Source organism: Bactrocera oleae, chromosome 6 (genome assembly GCF_042242935.1).
Source record: "Bactrocera oleae isolate idBacOlea1 chromosome 6, idBacOlea1, whole genome shotgun sequence".
In the NCBI taxonomy this organism is placed as follows: Eukaryota; Metazoa; Arthropoda; class Insecta; order Diptera; family Tephritidae; genus Bactrocera; species Bactrocera oleae.
In genome coordinates, this window is record NC_091540.1 from 23637445 (window position 1) to 23664577 (window position 27133).

Below are 27133 nucleotides of genomic sequence, written 5' to 3' on the forward strand. Positions count from 1 at the left end.
AAAATAAAACTAAAAATTGGTTTGTCAAAAAGATGAAGATATTTAATTATATGTTCCCCTTATTCAGGTCTGGAATAATATTGCTTGTAGTGAATAAAAAGGGTCAAAATAATTGAACCATATTATGTATACACGAGAACTATAATATTGATAATCCGGGCGTTCACTTTTCTTCTTCGTTCTACTCAGTTCACTTGTCTTGTTTATTTTTTGAATTAGCTGTCTCTTTGTACTTACCTTTCTTCTTACGTATACAATTGAGTTAACTGGAATAAAGTACTAGTATATTTGCTTTCGCAATACTGTTCAGTTAATTTATTTTTGTCGTGAATACATTCTACAATAATTTATTCAAAATAATAAAACCAGTAATCCAGACATATCCTGAAAATATAGTGTGGGTCAGGAACAAGAATATTTTTAATTAAAAGTTAGTCTATATGTTTGCGATTAAAATTTTTAAAAATATTTTTTAACGCGTATTTGGGATTACATTTTTTTTCAATCCCGTATTTGAATTATAATCCCAAATATCGGACCGAAGGATTCCAAAAACGGGATTAAAAAAAAAAGTTGTTGAAATGATTCACTTGATATTTGGATATGAACAACTAACTCGTGAATTTATCGCCTACTTGTAAACAGCACAAAATTGTCCAGGAAGTACATGCATATTGTACGTACATATTGATAGAACATACTTAAAGTTGTAGTGAATATTTTCTATTAGTTATTGTGGTTTGTAAGATTTAAACCATGCATGTTATACATTTAATATATTTGTTATGTAAAAATCTCAAAAGTAAAGTGAGTAAAGAATAAATTCTTAACACGCCCCTTAGGGACAGCTATTGAGTTTTCCAATGAGTTTGAAACAAATATATTAATGTTAAGTATATTTTCATCGCTAAATCAAATCAAATCAATTCGTACCGGAATTCGTAATATAAATTTTCACAGACTCCTTAAAAAAATGTAGTCTTGCAGTATAGTTATAAAAGTGCGTTACGGTACTTTCGAATATTTTCGAATTTGTGTCAATTTATTATTGTATTATTGTTTGTTGTAGGTGTTCGTTCTACATACGTGCGGCATCTAACATTTATGAGTACATATTTATGTATGGATGGGTATTATTTATTTTTTTGTACAAAACTACATAAGTATGTGTATATGTATATAATTATGCATCAAGTGTATGCATGTATGTATGTAACTAAGATACATAGTAATCCTTTCAAGGGACCGAATTCAAAAAGCAAGGATGCTACAGTTTCATAGAGGAAGCATGTTAATTCTAGAAGCTTTTACTGTTTCCATGCTTGACCGGGACTGACGGGTGCAATAAACAATTTTTTAAACTATATTAAAGAGTGTTTTTTAGACGTCTGGTTTTCAATGAAGCAATACTTTCTGGGTTTTTCGGGGTAGGTCCTTTTGACAGCTGTTAGTTAATTTATACTCTGTTTGGTTTGCCATTTCATAATGGACAGACTTACTTCGGAACAACGTTTATATATCGTGCAAATTTATTACAAAAATAATTGTTCGGTTCGCTCGGCGCATCTCCGCACAGTGGCCGATTTGACTATTCCAGCTTAAGATTAAGCCAATTTTCAACTGTTAAAATTTATCAATATTTTTTTTTCCTACCGATGGTCAAATATTAATTTATCAAATATATAATATCAAAACCGATAAATGTGATTAAATAAATCAGCTGTTAGCTCTCAAAGTTAACATATGGTAGCACAACATTTTCCACTTGTTATTACATTTCGACATTTTTTCGGAATTCACCTGTTTTGAATCTATTTTCCCATTTTCGTTAAACTCAAGGTATGTATTAAAAGAAAATAAATGTTTTATGACCTGTGAATACATGTTGTGTTCATAATTTGTGCTTGAAACCATCAATGTTTGTCGTACCCTTTTTGTAAGCAAATTTCCGCTTCTGTAGAGTAAAACTTTGGGAGGCAGGTCTTGGACGGCAAAATATTTATAGCGGTGTTAAACTATGTGGGGGATATTTTCAGCAATCATGTCGGTCTGCAAACAAACACTTTTTGCAGTATGGCATGGGGAAACAGACGCCACGAAGAAGAATTTTACACTGGCTCAGTACATTTTTGAGAATATTATTGACAAATCGAAATGTTTTGAAGAGGAGTTGAATTCTATTGTTGGTAAAGTTAAACATTTTTGTAAAAGGATTTTTGAAAGATGGAGACAATGTAACAGGGATACGAAGCGATTTGAGTGCAAAAACGCGGTTTGGTTAACTGAACATTTGGTTCTTCTGAATGAAGACAATAGACTTGGATTAAAACCGAAAGCAAAAGTGTTATACTAATTGCCACCCAAATTACCAATGGTTAAAGGTATCTAGTAGAAGCCAACTCTTGTGCAGAGCTTATGAAAGCAACTACTGTAAGCCTTTACAATTCTGGAAAAAGCAGTGCATCTAATATTGCTTAAATGGCAGCCACAAATCCAGAAGCATCTAAAAAAATAAAAAAAAGTCTGAATGTTACTGAACAGATACTAATTAAATATACTCCAGAGGAGGCTTTGGTCATTGTTTATTAACCAAAATGTCATTTAAACTTTTGCAACCTTTAGGTGGCAAGGCGCGAAATGCCAATATCTTGAGAAGATGTGTTATCTGGACTCAAGAAGATCGGACGAATGTTATGCAGAAGTTCCATTGCAAGATATGTTAAATCATACGATAACTTGAACTGTTAATTTGTGTTTAGCTAAATCTCATTGTATGATGACAAATATGAAAATTTGACGTTTTTGTCAAAATAGGGTTGCGATGGGAGTTCTGAACACGCAACCTATGGCAGAGGTTCCATCGATCCACAAATAAAATAGCAGATGAACATGTGCTTTTTATTATGTATTGCGCCTTTATATGTGAAAATGGCATTCTTTGGTGAAATCCTCGCCCATCATCGACTCTTTATTTTAGACCCCTTAAAATAATGTTTGCAACAGAGTCTACTGAATTGGTAAGAGCCGAGAGAGAGAATATACAAGTGCAGATTTTTCAAATTGTGCCTACGAGATTGAGCAGCTTTCAAGCTGACACCAAGTTGGTGCTTACGATGATCGATGGAAGAGTGTTTAGTATAATTGTTGAATCGTCTTCACAAGCATGCGGTATTTGTAAGGCTACGTCTAAATTAATGAATAACATAGATGGTATTAACAATTTGGCAAGACACAATGACTTACTCAAATTCGGACTATCTACTTTACATAGTTGGACTCGCTGCTTTGAATGTGTGTCACAAATAGGTTATCGGCTACCCATTAAAAGGTGGCAAGTACGGGGTTTAGATAAAAGCATAGTCGATCAACGAAAATCCGCTATTCAATAATGGTAGATTTAGGGTTGAAATGGCATTGTTGGTAGATATTCCAATGCAAGGTTCTGGCAACACCAATAGTGGGAATACTGCTCGACGGTTTTTCGAAAATTATATATTGTCTTCACTAATAGTGGACATTTAGGTTTAGAAAGGTTTTCATTGATTCTGCGCTGTATGTCTTCTATATATACAATAGACATTCATAGATGTCGCAATTATGCTTTCGAACTACTACTACACGGATTTTTGTTACAGAATTTCCATGGTTCTCCATGCTTTCCTCAGTGCTCGAGATATTGGACGGAGCTATTGATCATCGAAAATGTACTACTTCCAATCGAAATGATGTCGGAAAAAGCTTTAGAAGTCCGAAACAAAAATTTAAAAAAATGTCGCCTAAATCGTACTCGAAAAAATTTGCAATCTAACAAAATAGAGGATCTTTTGCGCTTATTGTTAGTATCGTCGGATCCAGTAATAACCACTTTAAGAAAAAAATTCGGCCAATAACTCGAGCAAAGCAGTTTCTTTTGACATTGAAAGCCAAAATCGTGCGTGAATATCGTGCAAATTTATTACCAAAATAATGGTCCTGTTGACGGGACGCATCGCCGCTGCGTCCAATGTTCGGTCGACATAATCGCTCAGTAGAACCGGTAATTCAAGCAATCATGGATCGGTTTCTCATCACTTTTACTCTAGCGAATAATGCGTAGTGGAGCTGTGCCCATCCACTTTATGAAGGATTTTGCGGAAGGATCTTAGTTTGTGGGCTTACAAAATCCAACTCGTACGAGAATTGAAGCCGAACGACCATCAAGATAATGATTTCGTTATGATTTCCGTTGATTTCATTAGATTTGTTCAGTTATGAAGCTCACTTTTGGTTGAATGGGTACATTAATAAACAAAACTGTCACAATGGAAAGAATTATAGAATACAAGATTACGCCAACCGCCATATTGTGACGTAATTCTTTTGAGTTGTGAAGAAGAAGCATAAAACAGCATGTAAATTGTAAACAAAAACGTATACACTTTTGTTATTTCGTGAAATAGATTTAATTTAAAAGTTTAGAGTGAAAAAATCTTACTGATATGAATGGAATAATGTTATGAGACAATATTTTGGTTGTTTTTAAATAAATACTTTTATCTATCGACAAAATAATTGCCAATTAAATTAATGATTACGATTGCGATGTATCCAGCAATAGTTTCTTACATTATACACAAACATATACATACAAATATTAATAATAGTTCCGATTTATTTAAATGAAATTATAGTGAAAGGATTCTGAAATTGTAATTATTATGATTATGAAATAAATGTCTATTATAAAAATATTTAAAATTTGTTTGCTACTTTTATAACCGAAGAAAAAATGAAAAAACTCGTTTATAATAGTTTATTTGCATAATAGTTATTGCAACTTGCCACTACACACTTCATTTTTCAAACTAATATATTTTGTACTTATAAATTGAAATAAATACAACCTTCGCAATCACAATCCCTTTTATCCATTTATTTAATTAGCAATTATGTTGTCAATATAGAAATGTATTTATTTGAAAATGAGCCAAATATTTTCTCGCAGCATTATTCTATTCATTTCAGTAAGATCTTTTTCACTATGAACTAATAAATTAAGTCCATTTCACGAATTATCAAAAGTGTTAACGTTTATGTGTACAATTTACGCTGTTCTATGCTTCTTCTTCTCAACTCAAGAGAATTACGTCACAACAAGTCGGTATAGTGCAGTTTGTTTTTGTAACAATTGTCAGAGCCTAAACCGAAAAAAGCAACGGTAAATTATTGTCGTAACCTTATATTCTATCATTCTTGTCGCAAATGGAGTGTTGATAATTTACAAACCATTGTTGAGACGAAGTAACGTTTTTATAAAGTCACTATTTGGTGTGCTCTACAGGCAGAGGGAATCATTGGTCCATATTTCTTTAAAAATGAAGACGGTCATAATGTTATAGTCAATGAGGAACACTATAGAGCCATGATTAATGACTTTTTCGTGCCTGAATTGAAGGATGTTGATATGGCGTTTGGTTTGAACAAGACAGCGTTATGGCATAGCGAACGAAACAATTAAGTTATTGGAAACTTCTGCTGACTTGGGCTGTCGCTTGCCTACGCATATAAGCCCGAGACGATTGACTTCTTGGGAGAGAAGGCCCAATTGCTGCAAAAAGTTTTCGAAAATTGGGTCAGCTGCGGTGGTCACTTGCCTGAAACCATTTTTAAAACATAATGGCAAATCCTTATTTTTATAATACAACTAAATTCTTGGCTTCCGTGTTATTTCTTCATGAAAACCACTTGTCTAAAAACCCACCTTTTTAGATTTAAATTTTCTGTAGCTTATACTTTTGAATAAGCTGTAGATAATTTGAAGGCATCCAGAATACCCATATAATGGTTAAAAAAATCCCAAAGATATGGTAATGAAGACGGAATAGAAATATACATAAGGAACGTTCGGTATGAATATCTAGTTAATTATTATTTGTGTATGTGGTATAAGTATGGGTATCAACGCGTTTGTTATGATTACACATATTTTTTTAGGTTTTTCATAGCTAGAAGGGGCGGTTGAGGTGGTGTGTTGATATTCGGATATTCGGTATTCACAAACATCGATGAGTATATGGCGGTCTACACTACTACTAATGCTAACACGTCACGACTACGTTTGTCAATCGTTAAATTTGTATAAGGTATGTATGTATTTGTATTTCTGATTTTGTTTGTTTTTTCTTCTTTTTCAATTTATTTCAATACAATTTCTTTTCAACTACGATTCTTATTTTAATTATGTTTGTTAACGACATTTATGCACTCATATTATTTCTTCTATATGTAATGTAGTTATGTATGTATGTAAATAAACATTACATTTAAATAGTTATATTATATATTTCGATTAACCATTTTTTTACTGCACATCCGCGTTTCTTAGATTACTTTTACTGTACTATTACAAAATCAAACTTATTGCTTTGTTTTCAGATTTTTAACACACATTTAAGTTGTGTTTTCTAATAATATCAATAAGTCGTTAGGAATTGCTTAGGCTTTCATTCTTTTTGCATTGGTAACATTTTGTTGCAGAAAGTTGATTGATACGTACCACAAATTTTAGTTAGTAAGGTTAATAGGTAGGTTCAGCTATGAATACAATATTTAGTGTAAGAAGATTTATTTATAGTTAGAAATACTACATGTAAATAAATATAACAATAGTTCATCAATTCATCAATCATTCAACACATAACGAATTTTTCGTAGCAAGTACATTTTTCAAACCTTTTTTTCAATTCTTAGATTACTTTTAGTACTATCTATTTTCTGCATTACTAAATGTAGCCATAACACTTTCCTCCACTTTATAAGCAGTCTAATTTTAATAATTTTTGTTATAAGATTTTGATATATTTTGAATTCTAAATTATAACCCGTTGAAACTTTGTCATTTTGAAACTCTTCAAAGAACACAAGATTCTTGTTCAATAATTTAATGATAACACTGCGTTGCCAGACTCATTAAGATACGGGAGATTTTTAATGTTCTAAAGTTTGAGGCCGATCCAACAAATGTAAAAAATTATTTAAAATTGTAATTAATACAAGTATATATATATATATATATTTAGGAGGGTAACCATACAATAATCCAGATTAAGGCTGTTTAGCAAAATGGGGTTAGGGATAGTCAGAATTTTCAAAAAGTCGATGTTTTGCATTTGTTTAAGTATGAAATATTTTAAGTCAATCCGACAAACACTTTTCGAGTTGTTCGATAAATAGCGAATGGTTCTCCGGAGCATCCTAGAGTGTAAAACTTCAAATGTGTTTTACTCAAAACTATGTTTTTTGAACTGGTGAGTACTGTAGCTCGAACACCGATCGATAGATTTCAAGAAAAAGGTATACATGAAATACTAGTGCCTGATCCAAGGATTTTTTTCTTTTTAATTTTAATTTTTTATAAACAAATAACTGTTGGTTTTTCCTGAAAATCTGGAAACAATTTTAATGAAACCGCCGTTTTGTTAATTTACAAAAAACGTTCGATAAGACACTAGATTATCTATTAATAAAACAATTTTTTTTTGTTGGATTGAATTTAGAGGAATTTCAAAGAATTAGTGGTGGTCGACGCAAAGAGTTTCGGCTGGAATTGGATCAGCACAAACAACCATTGTTTTCAAATTATTAATTTTTTTTTTTTCAAATTCATGTCAAGTCAAGTCTAAACCTTATTTAGTGATGATATGCTTTTTACTTTAAAATAAAATAATTTATTAGCAAAAAAAGTATTAAAAATTGTAATTTTTTCATGTCTCTGATTACACTTAGCCCCTTAAACTTGGAAATTGGAAATGGTGTAAAAACCAAATATTACTAATGATTTCAATTATGTTTCAAATAATAAGTTGTACTCTATTAGTTGATAATAATATCGGTTTAATTACTGGAACACATCAAAATCAATGTATTTTAAAATATAATATTTATATTTTAATTTTCTGTTAACTGCTCTGAAAAACGTTTATATTATATATAATCTTATATATTATATTTCCTTTTTTAATTTTGGGCAGAATTACTTTTGACTAAATTATGAATCAAAACATTAAATACTCAACCGAATTTCTATGTCTTTTAGTATCAGTGGATTAAGTGGGGAAAAGTGTAACGACTTTTAAAATATACCTACTTCATATCATGTAGTGTATGTATATATGCATTTTAGTATTTTTTACTCTATCGTAAATAGTATTTTTGTATGTGGTATAAAAAATATTTCAGCTCGATTCTGCGTCCATATGCTTACACCTAGTAGTTCTTACACATACGCTACAAGTACATTTGTAACATCTCGCGGTTTTTGCACCCAAAAACTGCACCAAGCTGCAATAATGCAAATATCTAAATAAATTTGAAGTAAAGTAAAGGAACATAAAACTTTAAGCTTTTCAAGCTAAATTTTAGTAAGTATACATATTTGTAAATAGGGATAAAACCAATAAATTCAATCAACTTGCAGGTATATTAAGGTTTCATATGTCATTTCGCTTTTCATCGTAAGTTTCTACACTTTAACTTATTTATATAGTTTTCCTAATAGGTTCTTTGTGTATTAAGTTTCCCTTACTCTTACTCTTTCCAGTTCGACTCATAGTTCACATATTTCAAGTTTGATTTAATAGGACTAACAAGTAGTTTGTATGTACGTAGTGACATGTATATCAGTAATATGTAACATATGGTACATTTATACCTGTGTATATAAATACTTATATATATGTACGCTTATTTTTTCAACAGTTTTGATTGTTTTGTGTTTTCATTGCATATCCATTATGACTCTCTTAAAATTTATGTTATTTTAATTTCTTTTTTCATTTTATTCGTCCAAAGACTCGGTTTTTGGTATAAAAAATTATTACGATAGTTTTCTAACTTTACTATAGACTACACTACTACGTCTGCGTGAAAGTGTATTTTTATGACGGCAATATTTTAAGTATATATGTATGTACTATGCATAATATATCAATAAATGTATGCACATACGTTTGTATTAACTATAATTTCCATATATTTATAAATACAATAGTTTGCTCAAAATACTCACATTGATTTTCACTACTAAACACCTCACTACAATATCTACTACTATTATGATTTTCATACTAAGTATATTAGCTTTTATTTATTATTATTTTCAATAGGTATATGCGCGTTAGTATTGAATACTTTAGGTCGGATTTGGTGGCCTCTATGTCCAAATGGCCTCTTTGTCCAATTTATTTATTCTTAATTTTTTAAAATTCAAATATTATATTAAATTTCAACGTCCTTTTAAGGCTTAGCATTTTCGTTTTGAACTAAATAAAAATTTCAATTGGTTTGGGTATTTGTTTAAATTAGCGTTTGAAACTTCGCTAGTATGGCCGCCATTATCTACTGCAAGTGCCACAGAATACTAACTGATTTTTTTTGATTCAAAGAGGCACTAGAACAGCCAAACTTTGCGATTTGACCTTAAATGAGATTATTTTTATCATGGTGTTTTGTGCCAAAAAGTTACAACTGTCGTCAGTGTAAATTTTCATTAGCGAAGCTACCAAAAAAATCTTGTTAAATTGTTGTAATTTCATAAAAAATACAAGGGTGATATTATAAGAACTTCTTTGATTAGTAAGAGAGCTTTCAAAGGTCACCTATTTTAACGAAATAATTTAACGTTAATTTATTTAACGAAATATAATTATATTTAAATTTAGAAATATTAATACGAAGAAACAAAACAACTTAAAATTTAAATATTTATCACGATTTTATGAGAAATGTACAAATATTTCGTAAAGAATAACTAAAAAACTTTTGTTGCACAAAATGCGGTATTATCTGTGTCGTTCCTTGATATTTTTTTACATTACTTTGGTCACTTTTTCCGATATCAGCTGTTCAAAGTTTCCTAATCTCCATTGCTACCAACTTAATCAGCGTTTGCAAGAAGCAGGAGAGAGTTTCGTAACATCAATTCGTATTCTAGTAATAGCTAAGATATTCTTAAGGGATGTCTTCCTACGACGTTGGTATAACAACGCATTATATGTAGGTCTCAAACTGGTGAGTGCAGTATCATGCCATATGATCCAGAAATGTCGCGGGGTTAAAAAGGTCACAAAATTTTGTTTGCACTTGTAGGTATATATATTATCTAGTTTACCAGTTCCGCTTATTTCCTCACAAAACTTTTGCCTTATTCAGAGCCGGATTAAGTGCAAGACCGACATGGCCGCCACATTTGGGGATCCCCACAAAATGAAAAAAAAATATCTCTTCTTAGTTCTCCTACTCATCATTCAGTATTCGGAAATTTATAAATAGCTATATTGATTTTGAACGTCATTTCCGGAAATGATGTGAAAAAGTAAAAGAAATACAAGTATTATACTAGCTTTCTGTTTCGTAATATGCAGAGAACTATGCGACATCAGTCGTAAGAGCTCATACTATTTCTCAAAGTTTAAAAATTAATTCAAAGATTGCACAAAATCACAGATATTGACTTGAAGTAGTAAGAAGCGCATTTCGCCTAGAATGCGCTTTTAACTTCTCGGTCCTCAGGCATCGCCAATGCAACTTTCAATGAGGGACAATTTTGTGTGGGAGTTTTTTTCCCAGTCATTAATGAAGGGATTAGTGCACTTGACAACAAAATTTCCGCTTACTAGTTGGTTTAAGAGCGTTTTATTTTTAAAGGTCAGCTAATACACATGAAATCAGATTTTTAAGTAGTGATTACTTTATTAATATTATTATATAATTAACGATCATGTTAAATAAATTGGCGAGTAATTTGTCAATGAATTTTATAATATTATTGTATGATCACGATCTTAATTCGACCTTGGCCATATTCTATTAATTTTTTATATGTGTGCTTAATTTTTTTTTTCTGCCAAAATATTAACACCAAATTCTTTCTTTGACAATACGAATGATACCCTGCAACAAAAAGCTCATATGTTGTGGTCAGTAGTGCATGGTGCTGTGTAATTTTTAATTGTACGTAAAACAACGATACTTGTTATCTCTGGCGTAAACTTCATATGTTTATCTTTAACTAAGTTTGAATGGGAGATTTAAGCCTAAATTGTGTAATTAAAATAAATATTTTTATTTAATCACAAATGGACTGAAAGCATTGTGTGTAAGGCTGTTATTGCTAATTGTTCAGCCTTTCAATTAAAGGTATTTTTTTTTACCAAATGTATATATTTTTTAAAAATAAATTAAATATTTGAATTTGTAATTATTTGAATTAAAATTAAAATTTAATTTTGCGACCAATGTCAGCACTGGCGATGCACTCGTACAAATTAGTTTTCGACTTAATGTCAAATACGTTCTATAAATAGTTTCTAGTTCGATCTAATTTCGAATATTTTTCACAAACTGTAACATTACTAATGTAAAGTATTTGGTTATTTAGATTTATATTTGCACCATACCATCTTAATATTCTTCATGCAAAGTAACGATTTTACACACTAAATACGAGTACTGTATAAATGTATAATATCGAGTTACAAGTATTCGATAACTAATTATTGCTTTCCATTCAAATCTCATCGATTTTTAATGCTTATGGTTTTAGCGTATTTTATGATTATCGCTATTTTATTTATTTAAATATAATATGTATGTATGTATTTATGAGTATACTTAAATAATAACTACGTAATACGCTTATGGTTTCCGTAAGTCTACAATTCGATAATAAACTTTTGTAAAAATAATCAATAACTTACTACACACTAGGGTAACAAATTAGAAATTTATGCAGCTACATAACTGATTGAGGATTTGATAGAGTGGAGGACGTCATAGTAGGACGAGTTAATGACGTCAGCGTTGCGGGGCTGGACAGATAAAAGTATTGGAATGCGAAGACTTAAAATGAGCTTCTAGTTAAGGACCATTGGTTGTGCCACTGTAGAATAATGAAAGCACTCGCATACCAGAAAGTTGTCACAAAACTTTTACTACAGTCTTCGGCTTTGCTTAATCCTTGCGTTTCGGTGGCTGCAGAACTACGACTGCTTCGTGCTGCTCCTTCAATGATGTTATTGTTGTCCATTTCATGAAGCACAGGCAGCCCAAGATCCGTTTGCTCCACACTCTCGGCGACAAATGAGCGTTGCTTTGGCTTACAGTATTGATGCTGCTTAAAGGTTTTCGTTATGTTTATGCTGTATCCTTCGAGGTACTCTGAGCCCTGCAACAAAAAAAAAAAGAAAAAAATTCAGTGGGGCAAAAGAAAGGTAAAAATTTGCCACAAAAAAACAAAAGTAAATAGTATTACATAATGAAGGGAAATGTAATCAATATCAACATTAATTAAAATACTTCCGTTTGGATACAAAAAAAGGGTGGCGAATGCTGCTCGTTTTTCAGATTGAGGCAGTATGTACCATATTTTCATTGGTTACAATAAATGCTGTCATATTTGTAAAACTCGAAAAAACCTGTCTAAAAAATGTAGTCTGAAAAATTTTAATTTGTGTCTATAGTACGTTGAGGAAATAAGAAGAGGGTGCAGGAAGAATTTCAAAGTCTTGTCGAACTTATATATGTATTTATGTGTGATGAGAAAGAAGTTCATTTGATTTACAGGTAGCAATGCGTTTCTATTTATATGTCGATGTACTACATCCGATTAGGTAAGGTTATACTAACCGGTCATTTATAGACCCACAGGTCCTTTGTATTGCCAAATGGAGGTTTAATTTAATACGAGCTGAAGCTTACACTTGCAGGACGTCAACGCTTTTTGCGAAATATAATAGACACTTGATACCTAATTATGCTACTCCATTCCTACTTTCCTGAATTTTCTAGGTGTGCCATGGTTAATAATGCTATGTGGTGATGCCAGTAAATTGTGACCAGGGCCTAGACCAACAACTGTCCTGCAGTCTTTTCGCGACCATGTGAGTAAAAAGCATGCGTATTTTCCTTCCGTGCCCTTGCACATGATCTTGCTGATCCTACATGCCCTAAGGTATTCCATTTCACCCTGATCCGTCTGTCAGCTCTTTCGGAAATTTAATTGTGTGTCGTTTTTAATGACTTGCGTATACCCTAAAGTGGTTTGGTAGCCAAGGGGATGACACATTTGGCAATCTTATCGGATATTTCGTTTCCCGGAATGCCCTTATAGCCTGGGACCTGGAATTGCCGTCTGTGGACGTAAATATTGATTTTCTTTATGTCGTTTGCTGTATAAGTACTACATGCTAAGTTCAAAGCGTTAACAAAAACAACCAACCTAATCGAATTGAATAAAAAGTAAGGAAAGACTAATATCGGGACTAGGAAAGGTAAAGACTGATTACATCCGTTTTCATGTCAAATCACATTGCGCTGAAAAGCTTTAGAACACAGAATATTATTAATTTACCAAACATATATACATATAGTATACCGATATACATAGGTATATTGTTTAAAGCGAACGGAAGATCTGAGGACTATTTATGTGAGTTAGGGAAGATAAGGACCGATTGTGACTACTTTTGCAGCAAAGTTGTCCATACTAAAGTCAAAGAGTCCAAGGGAAGTGTACGTGAATCTAAATGACATTAATCTGCGCATAGAAGACGTAATGAAAATGTTGTATTCTAAATCTCGCTTTTAATTGGCCGAATATGATATGAGATATACTTCTCTGAATTTGTAAAATATTGCCTCCTTGCATTAGTTTTTTCACTCGAAATATTTCGATATATGGAAATGTACTATTATATAATATTCACGTGCGAAATTCTCGTGGTCTATTTGTGCTTTTGCAATTTCATGAGAAATTTCTTATGTATATATATCATAGATTTTTATCATATGCATTTTTGAATGTAGTAGTGAATCGGTCACATAACATTACTATCTACTATCGGAGAAATGTGAAAATTGTTTGAGGTAATTATTACAATCCGACTTATGTTCAACTAATCGACCCGTAAGTAAAGAATAAGACAATTATATACTAAAGTAAAATATATCAAAATATCTTTTGTTGAGTCGAACAAATGGTCCTAAGACCAACGCTGAAAAATGTCACACCGAAAATCGAAATAATAAAATTTGTAGAGTGGTTTTATTAATAATTGTATCGACGTTTATTTTGTTTGACGATCAGCTTACGACTAAAAATTCATTATGAGAAATTTCTTTCTTAGCTTTGGACTGTAAATATGTTTATAAAAGAATGTGCATGCTCTATATTTGTGTGTATTACTTGTATATGGAATCGCTGAGTGCTTGCGTGCGCGCTGAGCGAGGTGTGTAAGGTGTTATATCAATTCTTTTCCATAAGGCGTTATAATATGAGTGGAGTATGTATAAAGCAATGTGAATTTGTTACTAAATATGTATTATGTGCATTTATGTCACTATATACATATGTAATATATATAATAATTTTAAACGCAGTTTAGGAAAATTCTGCATTTTTAAAATAGCAAAATTTTAGCTCCATATAAAATGGGTTATATATTTACTGTTGATGGCATTCGTATCTTTTTATACCCTAAACATTGTATGTTAAGTTTACCACGATGTTTGTAACACATAAAAGGAAACGTCGGAAAGTGTGACGAGTTGAGTCCATTTGATCATGTCTCCGTGTTTACGTGGATGCGACTGTCTGTATACTATATGCAATATAGTCTCTCTGTTTTTGAGATATCGATTTGAAATTTCGCACATATCCTCTTCTCATCAAGAAGTTGCCTATTTGACGGAACCGCAGATATCGGACCATTGTAGCAAATAACTGCTACACAAACTGAACGATCAAAAATCTTGTATGGAAAACTTTTTCATTTCCCAAGATATGTTGACGGAATGTGGTATGAATTATTATCTCAAGCAACGGTATGATTTCTGAAAAAAATGTTCAGATTGGATCACTATAGCTAGCAAATAACTACTATACAAACTGGCCAATTAAAATCAAGTTCTGTAAAGAAAACTTTTTTATATGAAAAAATCTTCACAAAATTTGGCATGAACTATTATACGAGTCAATGGTATAATATTTGAATAAATTGTTCAGATCGAATACTTTAGCAAATATCAATAGGGTATCAACCGAAGTTAATATTTTTTCTTGTCTTAATTGTTTTGAAGTTATTGTACATAGGATATGGGATGTTATTCCTATTTTCCGTTAAAAGAAGCGTACCTTTATCATTTAAGTAATGATGATAAAATTTTCTTTACTACCAGTTCGACTAAATTAGGTTGATATTGATTGATTGATTAGTGCTATTAGAGAAGGAGCAAACTTCGGAAGCATGGATTTTAAGAAGATTATTATTGGTTTCGAGCACAATAGTGCTTAAAAATTCAATATAAGTACTTACTGGAATAACATGATTTTTCGCGCCCCAACAAAGTGGCTTAAAAGATCCACTTCTAGTTGCCTCTTGAAACTCATCGAACTGATTTTGCCAGTCGTAAGATATTAATCGTGCCTCAAGCGTCATGCCCGCCAATTCCGGTGGCGAAGAAATCAGCACAGGATTGGAATCACTAAAATATTAATACACATTATTAAATAAAATCTTTTTATCAATATATTTGCTAAATTTATACCTTATAATAACTGTTTTTATTAGCGAATTTAATAAACCTCTGTTTTATAACATGATAGAATACAACACAAATAAAAAAAACTGGTAGAGTTTCAATACCACAAATTTTATATGAATTAGCGTTTTAATGGTTAAGTTCAAATATTTATTTTTTAATAATATAATAATAATAACCCAACGATTACCCTCCCCCCGCCAAACCGACGCGAGCTGCTCAATCCGCATACGTGCGGAATTAGCCGAGTCAGAAAAGGCAAGAGAGTTTTTTTAGTGTTGAGATCTAAAACTGCTGAGCTACAGAAACAAAAATTTGAACAGCTAAGATTTATAGTTACGAATAATAAATTGCTACATTTTTATTTATTAAGGGGGTATTCTGGTCTAGAGGCATGACTTTTAGGTATTTTTTAAAGTGCTCTATAAAATAGGCAATTAATATTTTTACCCTCCATTTTTTTATATGTTATTTATTAACCTTTTAAGAGTACAGAAAAAAATTAAAATAATTTTTTTTTTCAAAAAAATAATTTTTAGCAGCCGATGAAGTGGGGGGTCTCGAAAAATTGGCAGGTGGCCATACCCATGATTTCATCCCTTCCAGTTATCTAAATTGAAAAAAATAAAAAGATTATTAATCTACACGAATGTTTTTTGATAAAATGGCGACTGTTTGAAAAAAAACATAATTTTTGGACAACTTTTTTGACTTTCTCAAATTTTTTAAAAATACTAAATTTTGGAATTTGGGGATGGGGCTAGTTCATGGCCGAGAGGAGTCTATGAGGAAGATTCCCTGAAAATTTCAAGTCAATTGGTCCAGTAGAACTTGAGATATAATGTGTATTAGGTTGAAAAAGACAGTTTCGAGAAAAACGCGTTTAAAGTTTTGCCCGCCGTTCGTTTCGTTTGAATGCCGCGCCAGCAAAATGCCTATATCTCCGAAAATAGTTCGAATTTTCAAAAATCCTCTCGTACACACATTCTTGAATAGTTAAACTTTGAAAATATGAAAAAAAAATTGATTTCTTGAAATTTCTAGACCAGAATACCCCCTTAAGAGAAAACAATAAAGTCTTTTTAATTTTTAAAAATGTGAGTCAGATAAGTCAAATGTGCTGGAATGAGAATTAAAATCATGAGTCATGTCGGTGGAATGCTTCGTTTAGTTCGAAATTTGATCTACAGGTTTTTAACAGTAAAGGTCTAAACTGCCTTACAAAGCGGACCAGTATACTAAAATGAATTTCAGACCGGAGAAAAGAACTGCAAACTCTTCCGTTCAAGATTTTCACTAAGAATATTATGCCAAACATTTTCCTATGACTAGAAAGTGTAGGTTATAAGTTTTAAACGACTAGTGTATGGAGGTAGACTTACCCTAGAATCTCATCGTAAATACAGAAGGCGAAAAATAAAAATTGTTTTTGAACCGATTCTAACTTGTCAGTATGGATTTGCTAGCTAGGGTTCCATACAACAGAGCCATATTCCAATATAGGTCTAACCAAAGTTGTAAAAAGTGTTTCAGTAATATACGGATCTTTTAATTCTCTAGACCAACGTTTAACAAAATTGAGGACAGGTTTTGCTTTCTAGACCTGGAATCAATATGAAGACTAAAATTAAACTTAGGATTCATATTAACTCCCAAATCAACATAGTTAAAAACTTGCTCCAAAATATGGTGTTTTATTACATAAAAAGAGGGGTGCACAGATTTACGGGAAAAGCACATCGCCTTACATTTATTGAGATTCAATGGCAAATCATTTCTATCACACCATGCAACCAAATTGTTTAAGTCTGTTTGCAACAGACACCTTTCATCAGTTGAAGTGTATGATTTAAAAGCTTTACGTCGTCAGCGTAATTTTTGAGGATTCTATTACCGAAGAGATATCGTGAATTAACAACAAGGAGTATCCTCAAATATCACTTGTTGTGTTCTATTACAAAGATAGAAAGCTTCTCATTAAAGAAATCTTGGCTGCAAGCCCAGCAGATCATGTTTCTATATGAGAATCGAGAGATTTACTTTATCCAAAGCTTTGCTAAAGTCTGTGTATATAACATTCGTATGCTTATGTTCCCTAAAACCCAATGATACATGGTTTGCAAATTCGAACAAGTTTGTTAGTCGATTTCCCTGTACGAAATCTATGCTGAGATGAGAAATATAACGAAGAAATCGGAAAGGTTATATGGTATGCGATGATAGCTTCAAAAAGTTTAGGTATAACTGATAGTTTTGCAATACCTCTATAGTTTTCAATAGTAGTTCAATTTTGGACCTAAATCCACTTTTATGCAAAGGGATTGTAAATGACTGTTTTCATATTGAAGAAAATATACCGTGTTTAAGAGAGGAATTAAATATCCTTGTCGAAGGCAAGTAATAAATTTGGCACTATTTTTAAGGAAGCATGAGGGTATCATGTCTGAGCCGTAACTAAAAGATGGTTTCAACTTATTTAAATTAAGTAAGACGTCTTCTTCAGAAATAATTGGAGCGTTAATTAAAGTATTCGAGCACGGCAAGTGCTGATAAGAAAAAGTTTTGAAAGAATTATTACAGTAGTTTGACTTGAAACATTTTGCAAACATATTGGATATAATATCATTGTCAGTTGAAATAAATTTGTATTTCATCGCGGACGGAAATTTGGAAATCCTGAGTTTGGAGTTGACGAAATCATAAAACGATTTGGATTACTTACAATATTCTTTTTTACTTTATTTAAGTAATTACTATAACATTTTTTGTTAAGGTCAAAATATTGTAATACAGAATATTTAGAATAGTCGACAAGTGAAGCGGCTTTTTTTTTAAATGTTTAAAGGCTCGAGTTTTTCTGTTTATCAATTTATATAACTCTTTCGAAAACCACGTACTTATACTTTTACTTTTATTAACAATTACTATTAAAACATACTTTTCAAATAATTTCGTAATAATATTATTAAAATGGGAACCACTCAATTCAATATCACCATTATAATTAGGCCTTCTTATTGTAGTAAGTTCTGTATTTAACTTTTTAAAATTATCTTTGCAAAGTTAAATCGAGTACAGAAGCACGAAGTTTGATGATTATTATCCCGTACTTTGCAAATGATTTGGACAGATATTTCCAAAGCAGGATGATACGAGTCTTTTGGTTTACTTTAAATAACGGAACACTTTAAAGAGATATCAACGTGTACTAAATCTAAGCATTTACCAAATTTATTCGGAATCAAATTAATTTGGTTCAGACTCAACTCGGACATTTTTTCGAAAAACTCCGATGACCGATTGCAAATCAGTACGATATAGTCACCGAAAGCTTTCCATGAAGCACAGAGATACGGTTAAATAAATAAAGCAAATTCCGGTGGACGTTGTATCATATAAATCAATCAATCAATCAATTTTAAAATCGGGTCAGTACTACCCTGAGTCCCTATATACTTATTATAATAATAACAAATATCCAATTTGAGTTTTTTTAAATATAATTTACTTTACCTTTGATATGAATGAAATCGATCTAGCTCTTGGTCTAAATCCCGTCCACAATTTTGTTTTTTTAATTGAGTTTATATAGTAGCTTATCTTAAAAAGAAATTCTATGTTACTCTACATATTCCTCTAACATTAGACAATATTTGCGCAAACAAAAGCGAAAGCCCGACAAAGCATTTCTTGCATCGCCCACACAATTAGGATAATAAATTTTGTACAGGTCGATGGATGCGGGAAGATCCCCGTTTCAATTAAAACTTCTCTTTCTTATCGCCCTCAAGTTTCAATCATTCATCGCGAGTCTGTGGAAGCGTGAGTATATGTGTTTGAGTATGAACAGAGTGCGGCTTTAAAGCTTCATACAAATCTCTTTTAATTAATTTATGATTCCCTTCCTACAATTTGTACCGCAACCGTGAAGTGGAAACAACAAAAATAAATAATATTAAACAAAGTACCCACATAGCAACATATACAATATACGTGTCTATCTAACTCTCATACATACGTACATATTTACTTTATATACCGAGAGTGCACATTTACGAATCGTAGTGCACATACGATTACTTCGTTTCTAATTACGTTTTTGCGCTCTTTCTTAACTCAGAAACAACGTCCGCTCGTTTACATACATACTTATACAAGTACGGGACATATTATTATACCCTACTAGGGTACCACTAAAAGTTAAAGAACTTAAAAAAGCGCATTCGAAAAAAACAAAAAAAAAACATTTTAAACGGTTCGGTAAAGAAAAAACGAAATCTTAACAAAAAAAAAAAAAAATTGAAAAATAATTATTTATAATTCTATAAATAAATAAATAACGATAATAAAAAATTGTGAACAATATTATATATATTGCTTCTATACAATTTAATTTAATATATTCCAAAGTCCAATTTGGCACATACTCGACAATACCCCTTGTTGTTTGGCAAACAAAAACAAGCAGGAGTGCGTACAAGAAAAAAAAATAAACAATTCTATAATATTATTTATATTCAAAGTCCATATAGGCACAAATCCGGCAATACCCCTTGTTTCTTGGCAACCAAAAAACAAGTAGGATTGCATACATATGTATAAAGTACATTGATCTCTTATACGAGCTCTCATTGACACATACTAATTCGCTTATAGGTATACCCTATAATGCATACGAACACAGAAAAGATATAACAAAATAGATATTGCAATTTTTGAATAATTATTGAAATAAACAATGCAATCGAGAAAAATAATAAAAAAAAACCGTAACAACGAAACACGCTATCTTATTTAATCCGATTTAAAAAAAAAAAATAAATAAAAATAAACCGATTTACTAATTCTCTTATTTATATAAAAGAGATTACGCGTTACAATTACGAATTTCGCTTAAATTTAATCAGTTTACACTGAGATAAATCATTTCACTAATTGAACTTTTTTAAATTAACGCAGATTCTAAAGATTCTAAATCTACACAACTACTAAAAGTACCAAAAATGATTTCGGACGAAAAAAGTCCATGTACACCTGCAAAAGCTACACGCTCAAAGCAAGGTGCTACAAAACAAAAAAGGGGGAAAGACATTACATATATAATAGTAAATTCATTGCTGAGAGTGACAGTTTAATAAGATACTGCACTCGATTTTCATCTTCTCCGATTCAAGATAATTCTGAATCGGCATTTGAAATCAAAAAGGAAAATCTCGACAATTTTTGGATACGTCTCCAAGCTTCACATGACGCCATAGTAGAATTAGATGACTCAGATCTACCAGAAAATTTTAAGTCCTCGGCTTACGCCAAATATGAAAACTGCTTAGACCAGTTCGAAGAAACTAAAGTAATGATTTCCGATCAGCTAAAGCTAATAAAAGCAATTGCAACTACTCCACATCAGCGAGTAGAGCTGCCACAAGTACAAAGTCAAGAGGCAAGTTCAGGCATCCATCTCAAGGTGCCCGCATGTTACACAGAAATATTTCATGGTGGTTATAAACAATGGCCGTCCTTCCGAGACATGTTTACTGCCGTTTACATAAACCATCCAAAATTAACAAATGCACAAAAATTGTATCACCTCCGATACAAAACAAAAGGCCAAGCAGGCGTAATAGTAAAACAGTTCGCACTAAGTGACGATAATTTCTATTTGGCTTGGGAAGCTCTTAAATCAAGATATGAAAATGAAAGAATATTGGTCGATAAGCAAGGAACGATACTAATGAACTTGCCTAATATTCAAAAGGAAACAAGTGAAGAGTTTATAAAACTGCAATCCACTGTTTCTAATTGCTTGTCGGTTCTATCGACACAAAATATTCCCACAGATAGCTGGGACCCAATACTGGTAAATATATGCACCGCCGCTATACCAGAAAAATCGTTACTTTTGTGGGAGCAATCGCTCTCATCTCGAAAAAAAATGCCCAACGTGGCAACAGATGAAAGACTTTTAATAACCCAATACGAAATCGCAGAAAGGGTAGATAAAAAAATGGTCAGAACGAAAACCGTTCAGCACGACCTAAATAGAAGCTTCCACAGACCCCAAGTCAGTAGCAACAACAATTTAAATAGAAGCTACTTCGGAAATCAAACGTTCACATCCGAACAGTACAAACAAACGTCTCGCGAGCTATGTACAGGGGGGCATAAGCTCAAATCTTGCGAGAGATTAAAAAAATTGAATATTATCGACCGAAACAATTTTGTAAAAACAAAGAGACTTTGTACAAACTGCTTGTCACATGCGCATACACTTAAAGAGTGCGAAAGCAAATTCAATTGCTTATATTGTCACAAAAGACATCACACAATGCTTCACTACAGCACATTTCCCAGCTCACCCCAAAAGAGCGCATATATTAGTATAAAGAGAACCACGGGTTTAGTTTCAACTACAAATCCCGAAAACCACAATACCCAAAATTGCCAAATGACATCATGCTGCTCAAAGGCACAAAATACTCAAACGCTACACAGCGAAATACAAAATAGGGTATTACTACCCACAGCAGTCGTCTCCATCGAACACCGAGGAGAGCTGTTTAAACTTAGAGCCTTAATAGACCAAGGATCACAACGATCTTTCATAGCGTCTAGGGCTCAAAATAGGCTACAACTGCCAACAAAACTAGCCAATTTTAAAATCACGGGAATGGGCGGAAGAGTAGTCCAAAACTCAAATAAAATCTGCCCAATTACCCTAATTTCCCCCCAAGCGGATAAGCACATACAAGCAGAAGCTATAGTCTTACCGCAACTTACAAATATGCTTCCAAGCTGTCATATAAATAGCAAGCATTGGCAAAAGGTTTCCCACCTAAAGCTAGCAGATCCCAACTGCAACACTCCCGCTGAAATAGACCTTTTATTAGGCAGCGATCTCATACCACAGATAATACTCGAAGGTATTGAGAAAATTTCAAATAAACTTTTGGCACAAAAAACCATTTTTGGGTGGATCCTAAGTGGACTAGTTTCGGAAACAGTTACCACCATGACCACTCATGTTGAGGAAATCTCAAACGATTACCTCAATTCACAATTGAAAAAATTTTAGGAGTTAGAAGAACTCCCCCCCCATATCAATCACAACTCCTGAAGATCAGTATTGTGAAGACTTTTACAAAGCCACAACTACTAGATCAGATAATGGTCGGTACGTCGTACGACTACCACTAAAACAACAATTTCCTAACACACTCGCCTTAGGTCACTCTCGCACCTCTGCAATACAGCAGTTTTTAAGTATGGAAAAAAACTTACTTAAAAAAGGTGAGCTTAAGCCAGAATACGATGGCGTGTTAGAAGAATATCTCCATTTAGACCACATGGAGGAAGTAAGCCCATGCGAAAAACTCATAAATGGCAAATATTACTCATTTTACTTGCCTCATCATGCAGTAGTAAAGCCAGACAAAAGAACAACTAAGGTAAGAGTTGTCTTTAATGCATCAAGATCCACCAGCTCGGGGAATTCCCTAAATGATATCCTATTTACGGGACCCACGCTCCAACCAGATTTTGTGCTACTCATTTTAAATTAGCGTATATTCAAATACGTATTTAACGGAGATCAAGATTTTCAGCGAATTATTTTCCGAAAATCTCCCGATAGACCACTCCGCGACTATAAATTGAAAACAGTTACCTTTGGCGTCAACTGTGCTCCTTATCTAGCCATTCGAACATTGCACGAATTGGCAGAAAACACCAAGTCAAAAACACAAACGTATGCAGACAATATCCTGTCTGGAAGTCACAGTCTTCCACAAGCATACGAGACACTATCACAAGTGGTAAAAGCCCTCAAAACCGCAGGGTTTCCGTTGAAAAAGATAACGGCGAATCACCCTAATATTTTAAAAAATATACCACATGAAAATTTGTTAGATACTAATTTCCTTAAATTCGAAAAGGAAAGTACAACAAAAACTATGGGGATCCAATGGAATGCGATATCTGACCAATTTTCATACACGACAGAGTCAATATCTGCATTATCCGCCATAACAAAGCGATAAATTCTATCCTCTGTGGTAAAACTTTTCGACCCCGCAGGATGGCTTTCGCCAATTATGATACAAGCCAAAATCCTATTACAAGAATTATGGTTAGATGGAACCGACTGGGACGAACAAGTAAAACCACTTCGTTTAGAAAAGTGGTCCCAGTTTGCGAGCAATCTAAATGATATCTCACAGATACAAATCTCACGATGGGTAAATTATGCCCCAGAGCACAAAGTCGAACTACACTGGCTTCTGTGACGCTTCTGAAAAGGCATATTGCGCAACTATATATGTTCGCACACAAAGCGACACTGCGACCACATGCCACTTACTAGTAGCAAAAGCAAAAGTGGCTCCTTTAAAAACAATAAGTCTACCACGACTTGAATTATGTGGAGCGCTACTACTAGCCAAACTCGTGTCCATCGTACAAACGCATTTAAACATGGCACAATATAAATTATTATTTTAAAATAACAATCCTGCTGATCTAGGTACAAGAGGGTGCAAACCCCTGCACCTTGTCACCACCACCCTCTGGTGGATTGGCCCCCGATGGTTAACAGAATCTCCTGATTCTTGGCCACAATCGCCCATGCGCAATATAATTGCCCCAGAAAGTCGAAAAATCGACTCCTTTCACGCAACATTGCAGGATAATGGCATCCTTGAGCGATTTTCCTCGTATCCCCGAGCCCTCAGGGTAATCGCTTACATGCTCAAGTTCATAGAGCGACTCAAAATTGAACTTAAGGGAGTGTCTTCATTACACTCCCAATGCGAGACAGTGACGCACCTAGACTTACAAAAAGCAAAGGTCGCTCTTATCGCATCTACGCAAGCCCGTTACTTCAGCCGAGAAATATCATTACTAAGAGAATCGAAGCCAATAGATAAAAAGAGCTCACTCTTAGTCTTAAATCCATTCATTGACACGAAAGGAGTACTCCGTGCGAATGGTCGGCCAGCCTGACGTATAACGAACGTCATCCCATAGTTATCCCAGAGAAATCGCAACTTGCCACCTTATACCTTAACTATGTCCACGTGCTATTGCTACACGCAGATCATCGCCTCATGCAACAAATAGTCCGTCAAGAATTTTATATTCCAAGACTCAAGCCCAAAATAAAGAAATGCATTTTCATGTGCAAGATCTGCACTATGCATAAGCAGAAGATGCGAACGCAGATTACGGCAGCACTTCCACCGGAACACTGTAACTTCGCTCTGCCTTTCACCATTACAGGGGTCGACTTTGCTGGGCCTTTTTAGATAAAGGCATCCATGTTAAGGTCTCCCACCCTCATGAAAGGCTATGTGGCTGTCTTTGTCTGTTTTACGACAAAAGCAGTGCACCTCGAGCTATGTACGAATCTGACAAAGGAGGCTTTTCTCGCGGCATTTGATCGCTTCGTCGGACGACGCGGTTTTCCGTCAAAACTCATGAGCGACAATGGCAAGACATTTATAGGAGCTCAAAGAGCCACAGAAAAACAGTTCGTGAATTTTGTCAGGCAAGTCTCACCTGAAATTGTACAAAAGTACGCTCCCCAAGGTATTAACTCCAAGCGCTCCTCATATGGGTGGTTTATGGGAATCAGCTGTAAAAAGCTTCAAATCCCACTTTAAAAAAGTAGCTGGAAACTACAAATTTAAAACTCCCGAAAAGGCGCCAAAGCTTGGAGATTTTGTCTTAATTAATGACGATTGTCTTCCTCCTACAGAATGGCGACTTGGTTGCATAGAGAAGCTACATCATTGTTCCGACGGTCATATACGAGTAGTTGACCTCCGTACTCGAAACGGAACGCTCACCAGACCGCTCATTAAACTATGCTTCCTGCCAATCTCAAATAATAGCGAAAACGCATGTAGTAAACCATCCGTTCATTAATACCTACAAGAAAAAAAATCGAAATATCCGTCTAAATAACCGAAAACAGAAATAAAAAACCGCAAATATAATATGACAAATTACAAAAAGTGCGATCGGCCATCACTGTGCCTCGCCTTGGGATTATGCCAAGCGCGGCGCCCCGAACACCAGCCGCAACCGCACCGTCAACCACCGCTCGTAATAGTATTCGAGCATCCGCAGCCGTTCCGTCTCCACCAGAGGCGCCCCATCGCATCCGATGCCCCCTTGTTGCCGTCCACACAAGTTGCAGCACTGTGGGCTCTTCAAGGGCATGTCGCCGACACAACGCCAGCAGGTTGCCCAGGCGCATGGGCATTGCAACAATTGTCTGGCACATACACACACGACGCAGGAATGCGACTCCGGTGCTTTGTGCCAAATGTGTGGCAGGCAGTATCACACGTTGTTTCACCGTACTACGAGGCGAGAGGTCAGTCGGCAGCCTGCCCCACGAATCCGCGGCGCAAACCGACCGCAGCAAACCAATCGTGTGGCACGTCGCCGAAGAACGGCACCCCGATCGGAGTCCCGTCCATGGCGTCAGCACAACGTAGCACCGACTAGGCGTAGGCCGAACTATCGCCGCACGTCCGGACTCAGCAACGTTGTGGCAACGTTGCAACAGCTACAGCGACTGCTAGGCTGAACATTCGAATAGGGGGCCCGAGATGGCCAAATTAGTTAAAATTTCCGCCCCGAAGAACTCAGACACACCAGACAACACTGGCACACACACCACACCTCTCAGCAGAGCTTGCGATGCTGCTATGACAAGGAAAAAGCAAGACCGCCGTCGAAACCCAGTCTATTGGTGGAATAGCGAAATCGCTGATTTGAGGTGTAGCTGTCACAGAGTTAGGCGACAATATCAAAGAAGTAGAGGTACCGTGGAATATGAGCGGCTACGCGAGAGTTTTAAAAGAAAACGAAAAGAACTTAAAGCAGCAATTAGGAAAAGCAAATCCACATGCTTTAAAGAACTCTGTGACAAAGCAGATGAAACCCCATGGGGTGGAGCGTATAAGGTTGTAATGTCAAAAATTAGAGGCGATAAAGGGCAAATGCCGACCTGCCCTGTATTACTAAAGGCTGTAGTAGAAACCCTGTTTCCAGCACAACAAACGCAAGCAAGGGGGGGACAACCCTCTGACAACCTAGAACGCCCCGTTTTTCTACCAGTCGATGACAATGAGGTAGTGCAAGCATCGGAACGTTTTGATAATGCAAAAGCGCCTGGCTTGGATGGTATTCCAAACGGAGCCTTAAAAACTGCTTTAAAGTTCAAAACTACATACTTCACAGAACTTTTCAATAAGTGTCTGCGGGATGGAGTTTTTCCGAATATTTGGAAACGACAACGTTTGGTTCTGCTATCAAAACCTAATAAGCCACCAGGAAACCCAAGTTCGTACAGGCCACTTTGTATGATCGATACCAGTGGTAAGATCTTTGAACGGATCATATGTGATCGGATAGAAAAATACCTTGAAGAAGTAGAGGGCCTATCTGACTATCAACACGGTTTTCGCAGAAGATGCTCGACAATTGACGCGATAAAAAAACTGACCGAAATAGCAGGCAAAGCTGTTGAGGGCACTAGGTGGTTGTATGG

General features: G+C 34.2%; 1 protein-coding gene across 5 annotated transcripts in view; it reads right to left on the minus strand.

The window, feature by feature from the left end:
* Window positions 1–287: 287 nt before the first annotated feature.
* Window positions 288–27133, minus strand: part of olf413 (DBH like monooxygenase olf413) — a 237236-nt gene continuing 210390 nt past the window's right edge. For all 5 annotated transcript variants that reach the window (XM_036360265.2, XM_070112116.1, XM_036360264.2 and 2 more), the window contains 2 exons: window positions 15351–15519; window positions 288–12202 (listed from right to left, as the gene is read on the minus strand). In XM_036360265.2, coding sequence (XP_036216158.2) covers window positions 11879–12202; window positions 15351–15519 — 493 coding nt within the window. In that variant the 3' untranslated portion in view covers window positions 288–11878. The remainder of the gene's footprint in view (window positions 12203–15350; window positions 15520–27133) is intronic.